The following is a 20,482-nucleotide window of genomic DNA, read 5'->3' as shown; positions in this document are numbered from 1 at the left end:
TCCTTTGCACCCCAGTATCTCTACTTGCACATTCATCTTCTGCACATTCTACCATTCCAGTGTTTAATTGCTATAACACACCCAACTACCTCATCCCCATATTGTTACTTATCCTCTTGTTCTTTTGCACCCCAGTACCTCTATTTGCACATCATCATCTGCACATCTGTCACTCCAGTGTTAATACTAAATTGTAATTATTTCGCCTCTTTGGCCTATTTATTGCCTTACCTCCATACTCTTCTACATTTGCACACACTTTACATAGATTTTTCTATTGTGTTATTGACTACGTTTGTTTATGTGTAACTCTGTGTTGTTGTTTTTGTCGCACTGCTTTGCTTTATCTTGGTCAGGTCGCAGTTGTAAATGAGAACTTGTTCTCAACTGGCCTACCTGGTTAAATAAAGGTGAAATATTTTTTTTTAAATACAAATATCTAACAAGTAATCTAACAATTCCACAACAACTACATAATACACACAAATCTAAAGGGATGGAATAAGAATATGTACATATAAATATATGGATGAGTGAATTTTTTTATTTTATTTTTTATTTCACCTTTATTTAAGCAGGTAGGCTAGTTGAGAACAAGTTCTCATTTGCAACTGCGACCTGGCCAAGATAAAGCATAGCAATTCGATACATACAACAACACAGAGTTACACATAGAATAAACAAAAGATATTGCCGAGCGCATAGGCAAGATGCAATAGATGGTATAAGATACAGTATATACATATGAGATGAGTAATGTAAGCTATGTAAACATTATTAAAGTGGCATTATTTAAAGTGACTAGTCATCCATTTATTAAAGTGGCCAACGATTTGAGTCTGTAGGTAGGCAGCAGCCTCTCTGAGTTAGTGATTGCTGTTTAACAGTTTGATGGCCTTGAGATAGAAGCTGTTTTTCAGTCTCTCGGTCCCAGCTTTGATGCACCTGTACTGACCTCGCCTTTTGCATGGTAGCGGGGTGAACAGGCAGTGGCTCGGGAGGTTGTTGTCCTTGATGATCTTTTTGGCCTTCCTGTGACATCGGGTGCTGTAGGTGTCCTGGAGGGCAGGTAGTTTGCCCCCGGTGATGCGTTGTGCAGACCGCACCACCCTCTGGAGAGCCTTGCGGTTGAGGGCGGTGCAGTTGCCATACCAGGCGGTGATACAGCCCGACAGGATGCCCTCAATTGTGCATCTGTAAAAGTTTGTCAGAGTTTTAGGTAGCAAGACAAATTTCTTCAGCCTCCTGAGGTTGAAGAGACACTGTTGCTCACTACAACACGCAGACAATAATTTCCAAATTAAGTATTTGTGTTTAATGAATACACCAGATCAGAGGCAGTAGGGATTTCCAGAGATTGGGCCATTTTCCTGTCCTGCTAAGCATTCAAAATGTAACGGGTACTTTTGGCTGTCAGGGAAAATGTATGGAGTAAAAAGAACATTATTTTATTTTGGAATATAGTGAAGTAAAAGTAGTCAAAAATATAAACAGTAAAGTAAAGTACAGATATCCCAAAAATCGACTTAAGGAGTATTTTAGAATTTTTGACTTACTGTAAGTGCTTTACTCCACTGACTATAACATGCAATTGTGAATTCAACTCCACTCCACAGAGGTGTGGTTAAAATGGATGGCTGCTGTTGTTCACATATCAACCTCAGTAACCATCAGTTGTCCCATCTGTATAGACACGTATGGAGAGGTAAGTCAGACTCACTTTTCCATTGATGTTAAGCCTCTGGAAATTATCAAAGTACCGTACATAAGGTAGTGTTATGAGAGGCATAAGCAGTAATTGTGTGCACCTTGTAAACAAGCTTCTGCCTCACCCCTCAGTTGATGCTGGAAGAACGTTTTTCTCCTCCCAGGGTGTTCACCTGTTCTGCAACACGTGCCCAATCACAGACGTGCCCAACCTGCAGGAAGAAACTGAATCATCGGCAGTATCCTCAAATCTACATCTGATCTGTATTCCTCTTTTTTAATTTTTAATTTCACCTTTATTTAACCAGGTAGGCTAGTTGAGAATAAGTTCTCATTTGCAACTGCGACCTGGCCAAGATGAAGCAAAGCAGTTCGACACATACAACAACACAGAGTTACACATGGAATAAACAAACATACAATCAATAATACAGTAGAAAATCTATATACAGCATGTGCAAATGAGGTAGGATAAGAGGGGTAAGGCAATAAAAAGGCAGTGGTGGCGAAGTAATTACAATATAGCAATTAAACACTGGAATGGTAGAATGTGCAGGAGATGAATGTGCAAGTAGAGATACTGGGGTACAAAGGAGCAAGATAAATAAATATAGTATGGGGATGAGGTAGATTGGATGGGCTCTTTACAGATGAGCTATGTACAGGTGCAGTGATCTGTGAGCTGCTCTGACAGCTGGTGCTTAAAAGCTAGTGAGGGGGGTAAGAGTCTCCAGCTTTAGTGATTTTTGCAGTTCGTTCCAGTCATTGGCAGCAGAGAACTGGAAGGAGAGGCGGCCGAAGGAAGATTTGGCTTTGGGGGTGACCAGTGAGATATACCTGCTGGAGCGCGTGCTACGGGTGGGTGCTGCTATGGTGACCAGTGAGCTGAGATAAGGCGAGGCTTTACCTAGCAGAGACTTGTAGATGACGTGGAGCCAGTGGGTTTGGCTACGAGTATGAAGCGAGGGCCAGCCAACGAGAGCGTACAGGTCGCAGTGGTGGGTAGTATATGGGGCTTTGGTGACAAAACGGATGGCACTGTGGTAGACTGCATCCAATTTGTTGAGTAGAGTGTTGGAGGCTATTTTGTAAATGACATCGCCGAAGTCGAGGATCGGTAGGATAGTCAGTTTTACGAGGGTATGTTTGGCAGCATGAGTGAAGGATGCTTTGTTGCAAAATAGGAAGCCGATTCTAGATTTAATTTTGGATTGGAGATGTTTAATGTAAGTCTTGAAGGAGAGTTTACAGTCTAACCAGACACCTAGGCATTTGTACTTGTCCACATATTCTAGATCAGAAACGTCTGATCTGGATGCTGGACGGGCGGGCAGGTGCGGGCAGCGATCGGTTGAAGAGCATCCATTTAGTTTTACTTGCATTTAAGAGCAGTTGGAGGCATTGAGTTGTATGGCATTGAAGCTCGTCGGGAGGTTAGTTAACACAGTGTCCAAAGAAGGGCCAGAGGTATACAGAATGGTGTCGTCTGCGTAGAGGTGGATCGAAGAATCACCAGCAGCAAGAGCGACATCATTGATGTATAGAGAGAAGAGAGTCGACCCGAGAATTGAACCCTTTGGCACCCCCATAGAGACTGCCAGAGGTCCGGACAACAGGCCCTCCGATTTGACATACTGAACTCTGTCAGAGAAATAGTTGATGAACCAGGCGAGGCAATCATTTGAGAAACCAAGGCTGTTGAGTCTGCCAATAAGAATGTTGTGATTGACTGAGTAGAAAGCCTTAGCCAGGTCGATGAATACGGCTGCACAGTAATGTCTCTTATCGATGGCGGTTATGATATCGTTTAGGACCTTGAGCGTGGCAGAGGTACACCCATGACCAGCTCTGAAACCAGATTGCATAGTGGAGAAGGTACGGTGGAATTCGAAATGTTTGGTAATCTGTTTGTTAACTTGGCTTTCGAAGACTTTAGAAAGGCAGGGTAGAATAGATATAGGTCTGTAGCAGTTTGGGTCTAGAGTGTCTCCCCCTTAAAAGAGGGGGATGACCGCAGCAGCTTTCCAATCTATGGGAATCTCAGACGATACGAAAGAGAGGTTTAACAGGCTAGTAATAGGGGTTGCAACAATTTCGGCAGATAATTTTAGAAAGAGAGGGTCCAGATTGTCTAGCCCAGCTGATTTGTAGGGGTCTAGATTTTGCAGTTCTTTCAGAACATCAGCTATCTAGATTTGGGTGAAAGAGAAGTGGGGGAGTTGCTGTGGGGAGGGCAGGGCTATTGACCGGGGTAGGGGTAGCCAGGTGGAAAGCATGGCCAGCTGTAGAAAAATGCTTATTGAAATTCTCAATTATAGTGGATTTATCGGTGGTAACAGTGTTTCCTAGCCTCAGTGCAGTGGGCAGCTGGGAGGAGGTGCTCTTATTCTCCATGGACTTTACAGTGTCCCAGAACTTTTTTGAGTTTGTGCTACAGGATGCACATTTCTGCTTGAAAAAGCTAGCCTTAGCTTTCCTAACTGCCTGTGTATATTTTCTCCTGACTTCCCTGAAAGGTTGCATGTCACGGGGGCTGTTCGATGCTAATTCAGAATGTCACAAGCTGTTTTTGTGCTGGTCAAGGGCAGTCAGGTCTTGAGTGAACCAATGGCTATATCTGTTCCTGGTTATACATTTTTTGAATAGGGAATGCTTATTTAAGATGGTGGGGAAGGCACTTTTAAAGAATAACCAAGCATCCTCTACTGACGGGATCAGGTCAATATCCTTCCAGGATACCTAGGCCAGGTCGATTAGAAAGGCATGTTCGCTGAAGTGTTTTAGGGAGCGTTTGACAGTGATGAGGGGTGGTCGTTTGACCACAGACCCATTACGGATGCAGGCAAGGAGGCAGTGATCGTTGAGATCTTGGTTGAAAACAGCAGAGGTGTATTTGGAGGGCAAGTTGTTTAGGATGATATATATGAGGGTGCCTGTGTTTACGGATTTGGGGTTGTACTTGGTGGGCTCATTGATAATTTGTGTGAGATTGAGGGCATCAAGCTTAGATTGTAGGATGGCCGGGGTGTTAAGCATGTCACAGTTTAGATCACCTAGCAGCACAAGCTCTGAGGATATATGGGGGGCAATCAATTCACATATGGTATCCAGGGCACAGCTGGGGGCAGAGGGTGGTCTATAGCAAGTGGCAACGGTGAGAGACTTGTTTCTGGAAAGATGGATTTTTAAAAGTAGAAGCTCGAATTGTTTGAGTACAGACCTGGATAGTAAGACAGAACTCTGCAGGCTATCTCTGCAGTAGATTGCAACACCGCCCCCTTTGGCAGTTCTATCTTGTAGGAATATGTTATAGTTAGGGATGGAAATTTCAGGGTTTTTGGTGGTTTTCCTAAGCCAGGATTCAGACACGGCTAAGACATCCGGGTTGGCAGAGTGTGCTAAAGCAGTGAATAAAGCAAACTTAGGGAGTATGCTTCTAATGTTAACATGCATGAAACCAAGGCTTTTACGGTTACAGAAGTCATCAAAAGAGAGCGCTTGGGGAGTGGGAGTGGAGCTAGGCACTGCAGGGCCTGGATTAACCTCTACATCACCAGAGGAACAGAGGGGGAGTAGGATAAGGGTATGGCTAAAGGCTATAAGAACTGGTCGTCTAGGACGTTCGGAACAGAGAGTAAAAGGAGCAGGTTTCTGGGCACGATAACATAGATTCAAGGCATAATGTACAGACAAGGGTATGGTAGGAAGAGAGTGCATTGGAGGTAAACCTAGGCATTGAGTAATGATGAGAGAGATTTTGTCTCTAGAGACGTTTAAACCAGATGATGTCATCGCAAATGTGGGAGGTGGAACAACATGGTTGGTTAAGGCATATTGATTAGGGCTTGAGGCTAGGCTAGAGGCTCTTACACGGTATTCCAATTTTTTGAACTTTTTTCAGGAGACTTGCTTTAAAGGTTTGGTTACATGTTCTTTGTTTGTTTATTTATTATTTAATGGTATTTTCCTTTATATCTTAAATTTGCACAAATGGGAATGTGTTTGAATTCAAGAAGTTTAAGCTGCCTATCAATCATTGTTTTTGAAACCAGTGTACAATACACTCTTGCATTGTACACCAGTGTACAATACACTCTTGCAACAGCTGCATAGTGCGGATCCCAGTCTATGGAATAAAACTCTAATGGGGACATGCTCAAACTCACACACTTTTGATAGACTTAAAGGGTCAATCTGTAGTTGCTACATCCATTTTTGGACTTAGAAATTATATATATTAATGTAAAGATATAATTTAATTTAATTATTATATGTAGTAGAAAGCGAGGGGTTAGAAGAAGTCTACATAACGAACCCATAAAGTAAAATTGAACATCCATATGTAAACTTTAACATTGATATATCCTGCAACAGATGTTTTTAAATTGGTAAAATACATGTTTGTCTTCTTCTAACCCCCCTTAAGGGGAAAGTAATCTAAAAGTAACTGAATGTAATAAGATTACGTTACTGAGTTTGGGTAATCCAAAAGTTATGTTACTGATCACAATTTTGGACAGGTAACTAGTAACAGATTACATTTAGAAAGTAATCTACCCAACCCTGCTGCACATTATGAAAGTATATTGTTGGTGGTGTACAACGTTGTCATAGAACTGTTTATTTTAAATGGTTTTGTTCATTTAAATGTGTGGTATGTCTGGTTTTAGAGCATAGACGACATCTCTTTCATGTGACCCATTTAGAAATTGATACACACATTGAAAAGAGAATGGGGTGTGGAAAAGTCGAATTCAGGAAGTACAGTTTCACTGTAATACACTTTGGCCCCTAGAAAATAAATTATACATAATAATTTATTGATTTAATTCATTAATTTAACACCAGATTGTCTGCATGATTTTATTCTGCGGCTGCGCTTTGACGTTATCGAAACCAGAGAGGAAGAGGCAAAGCGAGAGATTTCACTCTCCCCAAATTTAGCTTTATCTGTTCAAAATAAACCCAAAGCGTTTCAACGGATTTATTTTGGACCTAAATTTGTCGCCTGTCTTTGGGACGACCCCCTTTTTAGGGCGGAGACATGAGCATCTCGTCAATATACAGATATCTGCCAAAACTTCTAAGTAAAATCACATGATCTGTATTTTGTCATATGACATTGATGAGCCCAACAAACAACCAGAAACTAGCAACTCACGGTGGACTTCACTAAAAGAAAGACAACCGTCAGGGATGAAATTCTATAAAACTTTTTTGTGACTTTGACGATAATATCTGGAGTATGGAATGTTGGGGAGTTTTGACTGCGATAGCTGCCGCTTGTCTGCTAGGTAAGGTTGTTGGTTTGTTTGTTGTCTTGGCTTGTCAACTGGGGCGTAATCGTTAGTACAAACAGTTACGAAACGTGAGTTTCTATTGGACAGATTCAGGTAGGTCCCTCCCCGTTTCGTTTGTTTCAGTTTAAGAAACGTTTTGCAACAGAATTAGCGTAATGAATACACCCATGGCATACAACACTGACTGCTTTTTAGCAACCTGTCACTGAAGACAATTCTACATGGTATTGTTTGAGGTACTCACCCACTAGTTCAACTGTGTAGATCTTTTTCTGTTTGAACTTTGGCTAGACTTTTTCTTAGGCACGCCATTCAATTTATCATTCACAATTCTGATTTGATTTTAAAAGTTTTACAAACCGTGGTATACCTTGGTTTATTCTCTGATTCAAAACGTTCTTTAATGACTGACTGCAACATTAACATTACACACTGCTTTGCAACAATGTTGCGCAAGTGCAGCTATAAAAGTTCATGTTAATCAACATTCAACTGTTATTGTGAGGTGACATTTGTTGGCCTTTAGGACCTATTCATCAAGCCCTGCAGATCATTGTAGTGTACAATTAACACACATTACCCAAGCAGTTCCCCTTGCTCTGGCAATCTAAACTCAATAGAATATACTGTACAGTATAAACAGAGGGCCCTGGCCAACTGAGCATTTTGGAGTATAAAGCAGGTGAAATCTCATGACCTGTTTTTGAATAATTGCATTTCTTGAAGAGGGTGTCTTTCTCTCAGTAAAGCAGCTCAGCTCACTGCTAATGTGATTACTGCCACAATAAGGTCTCTGTGTGCTGCTGCTCTCTTCTGTTTCCCCAACTCACTGTATGTCAGACACCATGATATCTTGTGTTAAAGGTGTTTAATAATGGCACATTACACACTCCACAAATAGCTACATATCCTAAAGAGAATTACTTTTAAATACTTTTTGTGAAACGTTGGCTACCTCATTGTGAAATAGATCAGGTGGGTGTGATTCAGAACGGCAACATCGTTGTAAGATATCCGAGGAATGAGCAAGTAGACATCTACAATCTTTCATGCTGGAACTTTTTGCCATTCTTTGATCAGGAACAAGGCTTTTAATTAATTCTCCTCTTTGGAGAATGTGCCACAAAGGCCTATTACTGATGGATTTTCCTCAAACACTAAGGGTTGAAATCTGTGGATGTCTACTGAAAGATAATCTGATTGTAGTGGGGGGAAGGTTAGGTGTCACATGACGTCTGCAATGGGTTACGCCATCAAATACCAATCTCCGATGAACTTTTGGTCTTCTGAACCATACTAATCAGTGTTTTTACCCATTAGCCTATATGGTTTCTGAATATCTAGCTTCCCAGGTCATGTGCTCTATTTCAGGGAAGTCGGGAACCAATACACACAGTCAGTTAGGAAAGCAAAGGCTAGCTTTTTCAAACAGAAATTTGCATCCTATAGCTCTAACTCCAACAATGTCTGGGACACTGTAAAGTCCATGGACAATAAGAGCACCTCCTCCCAGCTGCCCACTGCACTGAGGATAGGAAACACTGTCACCACCGATAAATCCACGATAATCGAGAATTTCAATAAGCATTTCTCCACGGTTGGCCATGCTTTCCTCCTGGCTACCCCAACCCCGGTCAACAGCTCCACACTCCCCGCAGTGACTTGCCCAAGCCTCCCCAGCTTCTCCTTCACCCAAATCCAGATAGCAGAACCTGGACCCGTACAAATAACCTGGGCTAGACAATCTGGATCCTCTCTTTCTAAAATGATCCGCGCCATTGTTTCAACCTCTATTACTAGTCTGTTCAACCTCTCTTTCGTATCGTCCGAGATTCCTAAAGATTGGAAAGCTGCCGCGGTCATACCCCTCTTCAAAAGGGGTGACACACTAGACCCAAACTGTTAAAGACCTATATCCATCCTGTCCTGCCTATCTAAAGTCTTTGAAAGCCAAGTTAAAAAAACAGATCACTGAACATTTTGAATCCCACCGTATCTTCTCCGCTGTGCAATCCGGTTTCCGAGCTGGTCACGGGTGCACTTCAGCCACGCTCAAGGTACTAAACGATATCATAACTGCCATCGATAAAAGACAGTACTGTGCAGCCATCTTCATCGACCTGGCCAAGGCTTTCGACTCTTGTCAATCACCGTATTCTTATCGGCAGACTCAACAGCCTTGGTTTCTCAAATGACTGCCTCGCCTTCTCAGACAGAGTTCAGTGTGTTAAATTGGAGGGCCTGTTGTCCGGACCTCTGGCAGTCTCTATGGGGGTACCACAAGGTTCAATTCTCGGGCCGACTCTTTTCTCTGTATATATCAATGATGTTGCTCTTGCTGCGGGTGATTCCTTGATCCACCTCTACGCAGACGACACCATTCTGTATCCATCTGGCCCTTCTTTGGACACTGTGTTAACAAACCTCCAGACGAGCTTCAATGCCATACAACACTCCTTCCGTGGCCTCCAACTGCTCTTAAACGCTAGTAAAAGTAAATGCATGCTCTACAACCGATCGCCCGCATCGCTACTCTGGACGGTTCTGACTTAGAATATGTGGACAACTACAAATACCTAGGTGTCTGGCTAGACTGTAAACTCTCTTTCCAGACTCATATTAAGCATCTCCAATCCAAAATTAAATCTAGAATCGGCTTCCTATTTCACAACAAAGCCTCCTTCACTTACGCTGCCAAACATACCCTCGTAAAACTGACTATCCTACCGATGCTCGACTTCGGCGATGTCATTTACAAAATAGCCTCCAACACTCTACTCAGCAAACTAGATGCAGTCTATCACAGTGCCAGCCGTTTTGTCACCAAAGCCCCATACACCCACCACTGCGACCTGTATGCTCTCGTCGGCTGGCCTTCGCTACATATACGTCGCCAGACCTACTGGCTCCAGGTCATCGATAAGTCTTTGCTAGGTAAAACTTTGCCTTATCTCAGCTCATTGGTCACCATAACAACACCCACCCGTAGCACGGCCTCCAGAAGGTATATCTCACTGGTCATCCCCAAAGCCAACACCTCATTTTGCTGCATTTCCTTCCAGTTCTCTGCTCCCAATGACTGGAACGAATTACAAAAATCGCTGAAGTTGGAGACTTCTCTCCCTCACTAACTTTAAACATCAGCTATCTGAGCAGCTTACCGACTGCTGCAGCTGTACACAGCCCATCTGTAAATAGCCCATCCAATCTACCTACCTCATCCCCATATTGTTTTTATTTACTTTCTTGCTCTTTTGCACACCAGTATTTCTACTTGCACATCATCATCTGCACATCTATCACTCCAGTGTTAATTTGCTAAATTGTAATTACTTTGCTACTCTTGGCCTATTTATTGCCTTACCTCCTTACTCCATTTGCACACATTGTATATAGATTGTTCTATTGTGTTATTGACTGTACTTTTGTTTATCCCATGTGTAACTGTGTTGTTTTTTGTAGCACTGCATTGCTTTATCTTGGCCAGGTCACAGTTGTAAATGAGAACTTGTTCTCAACTGGCCTACCAGGTTAAATAAAGGTGAAATTTAAAAAAATCCAGTCTAGCATTTGCCTATCTACCACATTGCTACTTCGAGAGATGCTGGGAATGTTTAATTTTCTCCTGTTTCTAGAACTATTTCTCTGAAAGTCTGTCTTGTTATAACAGGTGTGGTGGTGAGTCAGACGACGGCTCCGATGTTCGCTCTTTCTGTGATGAACACCACATTCATTGAGAATGTGACAGAAACAACCACATTCAGTGAGACCCCTACAGTCAGTGAGACCCCTACATTCAATGAGAAAGAGACAGCAACCTCCCATATGATCCTCAGCACCACGTCCCCAGGCTGCTCTGCCCTCTGTGAGGCCTGTGTCCCAGGGTCCTACTCCGACAACGGTGAGTCTGGCAGAGAGAGGGAGACTGAGAATTAAATAAATCTCCTCAAAAGCTTTTTATTGTCACTCTGTGTTTTGCTGTAGTAGAGAACAAAATGTTAGCTCACTGCTTTTGTGCTCTTTTTGTTAGCTACAACATTTCAATAATTTTCCTGTGTAGACTCAGTTATATTTATCACCACAACCTATAAATTAGGTAGAAACACACCACAGCCAATTGATGCAGCACTGTAATGTAGTTTTTACCCATGTGACATCTATTTTTAACACCAAGGATGTTTGGTCTTATGGTATGCTAAGTGGACAGCTTTGCTGTATTATTTGACTACTGCCATTTGTCTGGCCTGTGGCCTCTACAGAGTACGTGAAAGATAATTTGTCTAAACTGTAAAATTAAGATGGTAAATCTTGTAAACAGCACAGCCTGTTCAATAATAGACTTCTGATCCATCCCCCAGACACCCTCCTGTGTTCCTGCTGCCATGAGCCAGGGCTGTGTCTGTTCACTGGGGCTTGCCTCCCATGTTCCAGAGGGTTCTTTCAGAGTCTGGCTGGACAACAGCGATGTCTGCCCTGCAGCCAGGGTTTTTACACCAAGTAAGTCTGTCGACTGAGGGCATAGCTGATTCACAAACATTCTGTAGACCACTGTTGCATTGATCCTCTTCCTCTTCTCTTGCAGTTTCACCGGCAGCCCTGTGTGTCAGTCCTGCCCCGCAGGCTCCTACAGCAACAACACAGGCTCCGACTCCTGCCAAAGTTGTTCTCCAGGTATTTATATCAATATTTGTTCTGTTTTGGTTGTATAAGCATTGCAGTAATTACTTACTTGTTACTATTACAGTGATTATAGTGTTGTGAATTTTATTTTTTGGAGTGAATATAAAATGTGTAACAACTGATGAAAACAATCAGCTCTACTGTATAAGAGCTGGGCTTCAATTATTTGTTGCACATTTAAACAATCCAAGACTTTAGAAATATTTAATTTCCTGTGTTTAAAAAAAAATGGAATGTGTTATTTTCAGGTTTCTATACGTCTCAACAAAATGCCACATTGTGCAGTCCATGTCAACGAGGAACATTCTGCAAGTAAGTTGCCCTTCATGGTCACCTTAGATCTGTGGTCCCTAAACTAATGTGGTATGCACTGCAGCGGGATCTGCATGAACTCTTGATAATCCACACAAACTGTTGCTTGTCTGCAGATCTAACATCACATGCTTCCCTCTCATGCTACCGATCTTACTTCCCAAAACACCTACGGACACACAGACTGACAGACTCATAGGTTTATTAGTGGGCATTGAATATATTATTATTGTAATAGTTCAGTGATCAGACACGGGTGGTGATAGCCAGCAGTATAAAACAGTATTTCTAAATAAGTTCTTCCCTATTCATTGCAACCTTGTGGCTGCCACTCCCACAGCGCCTCCAGTTGTGCTCTGTGTCAGATCTGTCCTGCTGGTACAGAGTCCCTCCAGGCTGCTGCCAAGGAGTGCACACCTTGTCGTCCAGGTAACTGCCAGTGCCAGCCAAAAATATAAACTGTGCTATTCAGTGTGTTAAAATATTAAAATTGTAGCTGAGAATGTTCCATTCAATCTAATTTTAAGTAAATCTTCAACTATGTCTGTATAGTCTATGACTGAAGTAGCTCTATTTACAGAAGGGTTATCTGGCACTAAATGGATTACATCTATAAACACGCTAAATGAAGGCATGCATGTTCTAATTTGTGAAGGTAGTACACCGTAATAGCAGACTCAGACAGTTTTAAATGGATGATTGGTTTTGGACAGGCCTGCACAAGGCTCCCCGTCAGAGTATGTGTCAAATCTGCAGCAGCGGCTTCTTCCAGATCCACTGGGGCCAGGAGACCTGTAACCTCTGCCCCGAAAACCACTACTGCCCAGTCAGTACCACAGCTCTTATTCCCTGTAAACACCTCTAATACTGAAAATATTCCCAAGGGATTTCCTGACCAACTTTAATGACCAGGGCTCATGTCACCTGTCCCACAGAGTCCAGACGTGAACCCCATCCTGTGCCCTGGCGTTGCCTTCTGTCCTGAAGGCAGCACTGCTCCAGGTTACTGCATGGAGACCTTCTTCCACAAGGCAGGGGAGGACTGCGAGCTGGCCCCTATCGCCATTGCTCTACTTGTCATTGGAGGAGGGGGTATGTCTGAAGACACATTAACATTTTGGTGTAGTGGGAGGAAAGTGGTTTGAACTTTAGGCTACCAGTTAGATGTTGAAACCCCTTGTCAAGCTGTCATAATGAAATTCCCATATTTACTTGGGGTTTTAGTGACCTATTAATTAATCAAGAAAAGTTGTTCATTGACATTAACCTTGTTTATTTCTTCCAATTACACTACTTATATGCACTTTCTCGGCACTACAAATATCCAAATATTATTTAATTATGCTTATAGGTCATTTGATCTCGAGGCCACATCCTGTAGAAAAAAACTAGGTGAAATATATAAATCATGCTGAAGTAATCGAGTAGTAGTAAGTGACCTTTTAGTATTTTTGCATACACTAATGATGTGTTGTTTCTCTCTTTTCTCTGGTCCAGTGGCCCTACTCTTTGTCATCCTACTGGTGTTGCGTCGAATGCGAGACACAGATGGAGAGCTTTCCCTCGCGCGACAATTTCTGTTAACCAAAGAGAGGCCGCAAGGTGAATACTACGGGATCCCAGGTGATGCCGCGCCAGTATATGCTGGTTGGTGAACATGTCCCCAGCCTCATCTGATACTTCCTATTATTGGGGTGAAATGTCTGGCTTTCAGAGCAGACACAAGGGAAGTCTATGTGCCTCAGTTGTGGACTAATGGACCAGAAGAGAAAGCAGACACCAAATCCTAGCCATGGTTTACCGAATGTCCATTTGACTATTTTTGACAACTCACCAGCTTTCCTGCGATTTATATCTTCAAGATGTATTTTTAACAAGCAGAAGTGTTTTTCATCTGTATTCTGTGCTTTAGTGATGGTGGATCCCGTTACATTTGTTCAAAATAAGAAAAAAATTCAATTGAATTTACCTTTGCATTCCTTTAGATTAATTAGGTAAATGGTTTAAAGAGGCACACACTGGATGGTTTAGGAGGGTTGAAAATGGAGCTTGCGGGCCTCTAAGGACTTGGTGGAGACCTTGTGTTATGAAAATCACTTTTGTTGATGTTTGTAAATGCACTCAGTCATGGTACATCGATGGGTGTTTAACTTATGCTTTGAAGATTGTTTTAAGTAAATTCCCCTCTGTCACAGAAATAATCTATTTGCTGATTATACATATTAATAATTTTGGTGATCTGAGGTATTATGTGTTATCTTTTTTATTTTCTGTTTGAAAGGCATCACATCTATGTTCATCAATAGAAATGTTTTTGACCTATGCTATTTAAAATAAAATTATATTTGTATGTTTTAAAGAAAAACACTGACTGCAATAAAGCATAGCCATGCACTACTCTCAAGTGAAATTCTGTTATGATATAATTACTATCCAATAAAACAGGATACAGACCGAAGTTATTTCTATAATGCAAGTTTATTAACCAAATGTATCTGTTCAAACTTAGAGGTTATGAATCAGATGTATCAGCATTCACCATCATATTAATGTTTTTATTTTTTATTTTTTTCACCTTTATTTAATTTAACCAATTAGGCCAATTGAGAACAAGTTCTCATTTACAACTGGGACCTGGCCGAAATAAAGCAAAGCAGTGCGACAAAAACAACAAAAAACAACAAAAATAAGTTAATAACCAGGAGAGAAATTAAAATTGGCCCTTTCTTTCTGATCTTTGCAAAGGAGCAAAATAAATAAATAAATACAGTAGGTAAAGAGGTAGTTGTTTGGGCTAAATTATAGATGGGCTATGTACAGGTGCAGTAATCTATGAGCTGCTCTGACAGCTGGTGCTTAAAGCTAGTGAGGGAGATAAGTGTTTCCAGTTTCAGAGATTTTTGTAGTTCGTTCCAGTCATTGGCAGCAGAGAACTGGAAGGAGAGGCGGCCAAAGGAAGAATTGGTTTTGGGGGTGACCAGAGAGATATACCTGCTGGAGCGCGTGCTACAGGTAGGTGCTGCTATGGTGACCAGCGAGCTGAGATAAGGGGGGACTTTACCTAGCAGGGTCTTGTAGATGACCTGGAGCCAGTGGGTTTGGCGACGAGTATGAAGCGAGGGCCAGCCAACGAGAGTGTACAGGTCGCAGTGGTGGGTAGTATATGGGGCTTTGGTGACAAAACGGATGGCACTGTGATAGACTGCATCCAATTTATTGAGTAGGGTATTGGAGGCTATTTTGTAAATGACATCACCGAAGGCGAGGATTGGTAGGATGGTCAGTTTTACAAGGGTATGTTTGGCAGCATGAGTGAAGGATGCTTTGTTGCGGAATAGGAAGCCAATTCTAGATTTAACTTTGGATTGGAGATGCTTGATGTGAGTCTGGAAGGAGAGTTTACAGTCTAACCAGACACCTAGGTATTTGTAGTTGTCCACATATTCTAAGTCAGAGCCGTCCAGAGTAGTGATGTTGGACAGGCGGGCAGGTGCAGGCAGCGATCGGTTGAAGAGCATGCATTTAGTTTTATTTGTATTTAAGAGCAAATGGAGGCCACGGAAGGAGAGTTGTATGGCATTGAAGCTCGCCTGGAGGGTTGTTAACACAGTGTCAAAAGAAGGGCCTGAAGTATACAGAATAGTGTCGTCTGCGTAGAGATGGATCAGAGAATCACCAGCAGCAAGAGCGACATCATTGATGTATACAGAGAAGAGTCGGTCCAAGAATTGAACCCTGTGGCACCCCCATAGAGACTGCCAGAGGCCCGGACAACAGACCCTCCGATTTGACACACTGAACTCGATCAGAGAAGTAGTTGGTGAACCAGGCGAGGCAATCATTAGAGAAACCAAGGCTGTCGAGTCTGCCGATGAGGATGTGGTGATTGACAGAGTCAAAAGCCTTGGCCAGGTCAATGAATACGGCTGCACAGTATTGTTTCCTATCGATGGCGGTTAAGATATCGTTTATGACCTTGAGCGTGGCTGAGGTGCACCCATGGCCAGCTCTGAAACCAGATTGCATAGTGGAGAAGGTATGGTGGGATTCGAAATGGTCGGTAATCTGTTTGTTGACTTGGCTTTCGAAGACCTTAGAAAGGCAGGGTAGGATAGATATAGGTCTGTAGCTGTTAGGGTCAAGAGTGTCCCCCCCTTTGAAGAGGGGGATAACCACAGCTGCTTTCCAATCTTTGGGAATCTCAGACGACACGAAAGAGAGGTTGAAAAGGCTAGTAATAGGGGTGGCAACAATTTCAGCAGATAGTTTTAGAAAGAAAGGGTCCAGATTATCTAGCCCGGCTGATTTGTAAGGGTCCAGATTTTGCAGCTCTTTCAGAACATCAGCTGACTGTATTTGGGAGAAAGAGAAATGGGGAAGGCTTGGGCGAGTAGCAGAGGGGAGGGCAGTGCTGTTGACCGGGGTAGGGGCAGCCAGGTGGAAAGCATGGCCAGCCGTAGAAAAATGCTTATTGAAATTCTCAATTATAGTGGATTTGTCGGTGGTGACAGTGTTTCCTATCTTCAGTGCAGTTGGAAGCTGGGAGGAGGTGTTCTTATTCTCCATGGACTTTACAGTGTCCCAGAACTTTTTTGAATTTGTGTTGCAGGAAGCAAATTTCTGCTTGAAAAAGCTAGCCTTGGCTTTTCTAACTGCCTGTGTATATTGGGTTCTAGCTTCCCTGAAAAGTGGCATATCACGGGGGCTGTTCGATGCTAATGCAGAACGCCATGGGATGTTTTTCTGTTGGTTAAGGGCAGTCAGGTCAGGAGAGAACCAAGGGCTATATCTGTTCCTGGTTCTAAATTTCTTGAATGGGGCATGCTTATTCAAGATGGTGAGGAAGGCATTTAAAAAAAATATCCAGGCATCCTCTACTGATGGGTTGAGATCAATATCCTTCCAGGATACCTCGGCCAGGTCGATCAGAAAGGCCTGCTCGCTGAAGTGTTTCAGGGAGCGTTTGACCGCTGACCCATTTCGGATGCAGGCAATGAGGCAGTGATCGCTGAGATCTTGGTTGAAAATCTTGTAGTTGGGGATGAAAATGTCAGAATTTTTGGTGGTCTTTCTAAGCCAGGATTCAGACACGGCTAAAACATCCGGGTTGGCAGAGTGAGCTAAAGCAGTGAACAAAACAAACTTAGGGAGGAGGCTTCTAATGTTAACATGCATGAAACCAAGGCTATTACGGTTACAGAAGTCATCAAAAGAGAGCGCCTGGGGAATAGGAGTGGAGCTAGGTACTGCAGGGCCTGGATTCACCTCTACATCACCAGAGGAACAGAGGAGGAGTAGGATAAGGGTACGGCTAAAAGCTATGAGAATTGGTCGTCTAGAACGTCTAGACCAGAGAGTAAAAGGACGTTTCTGGGGGCGATAAAATAGCTTCAAGGAATAATGTACAGACAAAGGTATGGTAGGATGTGAATACAGTGGAGGTAAACCTAGGTATTGAGTGATGATGAGAGAGATATTGTCTCTAGAATAATTGGATAGGATAATTGAACAGAGCTATTACTATTATTAGAAAGTGTCTTAATTACACTTTACACTACAAATTACACTACAAATAAAATAAAGCTATCTTCTAATAATGTGCTCACTGTAGTCTATCAAGTCCAATACTAGTCGGATATTATTACATGTCTGCCCTTCATAAAACCAGACTGGGTCCTCTGGGTGTAAACTCTGTGGATTTGTTATGTAGAAGTGCTCCTGAGTAGAATGTACCCCCGTTTTACTTTGAATTGTTTTTAAATAAACAAATAAATCACATATCTCATAGAAATACTTTACATTATTATTTTATAACTAGTATAAAATATATCAATAATTGTGCACATTTTCCATCATTTTCACCCTAATTATTCATGATTGGCTGAGAGAAATGTATGATATAACGATTGTGGGGGCTGTTTTGTTAGACTTTATACATCATAGCCTGCTGCTGGATAAACGTTTGTGTTATTATGGCTTTACACCCCCTGCTATAATGTGGATAAAGACTTACTTGTCTAACAGAACACAGAGGGTGTTCTTTAATGGAAGCCTCTTCAACATAATCCAGGTAGAATCAGCAATTCCCCAGGGCAGCTGTCTAGGCCCCCCTTTTCAATCTTTACTAATGACATGCCACTGGCTTTGAGTAAACCGAGTGTGTCAATGTATTGGGATAACTCAACACTATACACATCAGCTACTACAGCGTGTGAAATAACTGCCCCACTTAACAGTTGAGTTGCGGTTAGTTTCAGAATGGTTGGCAAGGAATACTTTTGTTTTGTCGCACCTGGACTACTGTTCAGTTGTGTGGTCAGGTGCCACAAAGAGGGACTTAGGAAAATTACAATTGGCTCAGAACAGGGCAGCACGGCTGGCCCTTAAATGTACACGGAGAGCTAACATTAATAATATGCATGTCAATCTCTCATGCCTCAAAGTGGAGGAGAGATTGACTTCATCACTACTTGTTTTTGGTAAGTGTTGACAAGCTGAATGAACCGAGCTGTCTGGTGGCATGTCTTGTGCATACCCCACAAGACATGCCACTAGAGGTCTCTTCACAGTCCCAAAGTCCAGAACAGACCATGGGAGGCGCACAGTACTACATAGAGCCATGACTACATGGAACTCTATTCCACATCAGATAACTGATGCAAGCAGTAGAATCAGATTGGGGGGAAAAGGATAAAATACACCTTATAGAACAGCGGGGACTGTGAAGAGACACACACGCATACGCACACACGCTAGCACACGCACTCTACACACACGTACATTGTCATATTGTTGTATGGTTGTATTATACATTTTGTATTGTAGATCTGTAGTGGTGTAATAATGTTATATGATGTACTGTTTTATATTTTGTTTAATGTGTGATGTACGTGCCTTAATGCGTTTGGACCCCTGGAAGACTAGCTGCTGCCTTGTGGGGATCCCTAATAAATACAAATACAAATAAAGTACGAAGTATACAGGTTAGAACTCTTATTCTGAAGGATTCCAAAAAACCCGTGACCCGGAAGTGCTTAGTTATTATTGCCTGCTTCACAGCGGCATTACAAGAAACATGGCAGCCACCATAGCCAGGAACGTCCCTGGTATGTAATGTGTTGCTACATTGTTGAGCTTTTACCTGTGATTAATTCAAGGTTTTGTGTAGATTCTATAGCTTCTGTAGATTATATACCTAGCTAATTTCTTGCCTAACGAGTCGACATTCGTGGTTATGATTAGCGCAGCGCAGGCTAAGGTTAAGTTATCCAATGCCAGCACATACTCATGATGCTAGCTGTTTAACTAGGTATGTAGCTAGTGTGGTGATAGTGAATGTACCGTTATCAGCTGTGAACAAGATATAGCTTACCTAATTTTAGAACTTTATTTATTTTTGCATGGACAGGCTTGATGAGGCCGTTGACTCTGTTTGCCAGGGGACAGCAGATATGTCGGTTCTCCACCATAATCAATCGTCAAACTGTCCAGAGATCTCTGGTCACTACTCCTGCATGGGCCTCTCTGTCCGCCAAAGGCTTCCAGACACCCAAGCAGAGCATCTTGCAACGGTGAGACCTAGGCATATGGCTCATCAGATTCAGAAAAGTCATATTGTGCTGATTCAATTCATAAAGTGCGATTAGCTTTTTTTTTTTACTCTTAATTTAGCTAACTAGACAGCTTTTGTTGAAATTGTTTTTGAAATATGCATCAATCAATTAAATTAATAAGATGAGAGTAATATTCCCAAGTTTTGTTTGTTTGAATGACATTAAACATTAAAACATTTTTTTTAAACAATTGTATTACTAATTTGGGTGGGGCTTGGTTCTTGCAGGGTTGCACCTTTCATTCCCAACCTGGTCCAGCAACCAAGCAGAAACCTCACGTACATCAGTGTGAAAAAAGGAAAGAGGAAATCTGTGAGGTCAGTGGTGAAGAGGTTCATGCGTCTGCACTGTGGTCTGTGGATTAGACGCAAGGTAATGTATAAGTCTCTCATTCTGTTTTCCTTAGGTTCTGAAACCATAAAGGTTGTGGCGGTGACTCTCTGTTTCTCCTCTGTCTGCAAATTGACACTTACTGCTGATTCTCAATAGGCTGGATACAAGAAAAAACTGTGGAAGAAGTTGCCTGCCAGAAAGAAGCGTTTAAGGGAGCATGTGTTTTGTAACAAAACACAGAATAAGCTCTTGGACAAAATGACCACAAAATTCTGGAAGAGGAGGAACTGGTTTGTCAATGATCCCTACAAGAAATATCATGAACGTGTCAACCTGAAAGTCTAATGGCTTGAATTGTCCTTCTCACTGAGATGTATGTACATTTGCAATTGATTAATCAAATGTCATTGTACACAAGAACATTGTTCACAGCAGCATTTTTGTCAATGTAGAGTGAAATGCAGATTTGGGCAATTGATGAATACAATTGAAATATGACTGTCTTGTTGAATAAATTAATGCAAAAATACATAAGCC

At 42.1% G+C, this 20,482-nt stretch overlaps 2 protein-coding genes across 2 annotated transcripts; both read left to right on the top strand.

The window, feature by feature from the left end:
• Positions 1-6,611: 6,611 nt before the first annotated feature.
• LOC129811730 (proprotein convertase subtilisin/kexin type 5-like) lies at positions 6,612-14,457 on the top strand. The gene is made up of 9 exons (XM_055863278.1): positions 6,612-7,001; positions 10,678-10,908; positions 11,366-11,504; positions 11,590-11,678; positions 11,936-11,999; positions 12,340-12,428; positions 12,713-12,825; positions 12,935-13,091; positions 13,497-14,457. The coding sequence occupies exons 1-9, from the start codon at positions 6,953-6,955 to the stop codon at positions 13,652-13,654; spliced, it is 1,089 nt and encodes a 362-aa protein (XP_055719253.1). The 5' UTR covers positions 6,612-6,952; the 3' UTR covers positions 13,655-14,457.
• A 4,568-nt stretch (positions 14,458-19,025) lies between these two features.
• Positions 19,026-20,479, top strand: mrpl35 (mitochondrial ribosomal protein L35). Its single transcript, XM_055863282.1, has 4 exons — positions 19,026-19,105; positions 19,408-19,570; positions 19,840-19,984; positions 20,102-20,479. Exons 1-4 carry the CDS (start codon positions 19,075-19,077, stop codon positions 20,288-20,290), a joined length of 528 nt encoding a protein of 175 aa, XP_055719257.1. The 5' UTR covers positions 19,026-19,074; the 3' UTR covers positions 20,291-20,479.
• The last annotated feature ends 3 nt before the right edge of the window (positions 20,480-20,482 follow it).

Source organism: Salvelinus fontinalis, chromosome 15 (genome assembly GCF_029448725.1).
Source record: "Salvelinus fontinalis isolate EN_2023a chromosome 15, ASM2944872v1, whole genome shotgun sequence".
NCBI classification, from domain to species: domain Eukaryota; kingdom Metazoa; phylum Chordata; class Actinopteri; order Salmoniformes; family Salmonidae; genus Salvelinus; species Salvelinus fontinalis.
This window is presented reverse-complemented; position numbering and strand designations above follow the sequence as displayed.

Bases quoted from the DNA above. Each gene is read 5' to 3' on its own strand.
- LOC129811730 (XM_055863278.1), top strand. From the start codon at position 6,953: ATGGAATGTTGGGGAGTTTTGACTGCGATAGCTGCCGCTTGTCTGCTA. The intron at 10,909-11,365 runs GTGAGTCTGGCA...TCCATCCCCCAG, and splicing joins AGGGTCCTACTCCGACAACG to ACACCCTCCTGTGTTCCTGC. The intron at 12,000-12,339 runs GTAAGTTGCCCT...CCACTCCCACAG, and splicing joins CAACGAGGAACATTCTGCAA to CGCCTCCAGTTGTGCTCTGT.
- mrpl35 (XM_055863282.1), top strand. From the start codon at position 19,075: ATGGCAGCCACCATAGCCAGGAACGTCCCTG. The intron at 19,106-19,407 runs GTATGTAATGTG...TTGCATGGACAG, and splicing joins CATAGCCAGGAACGTCCCTG to GCTTGATGAGGCCGTTGACT. The intron at 19,985-20,101 runs GTAATGTATAAG...GATTCTCAATAG, and splicing joins GTCTGTGGATTAGACGCAAG to GCTGGATACAAGAAAAAACT.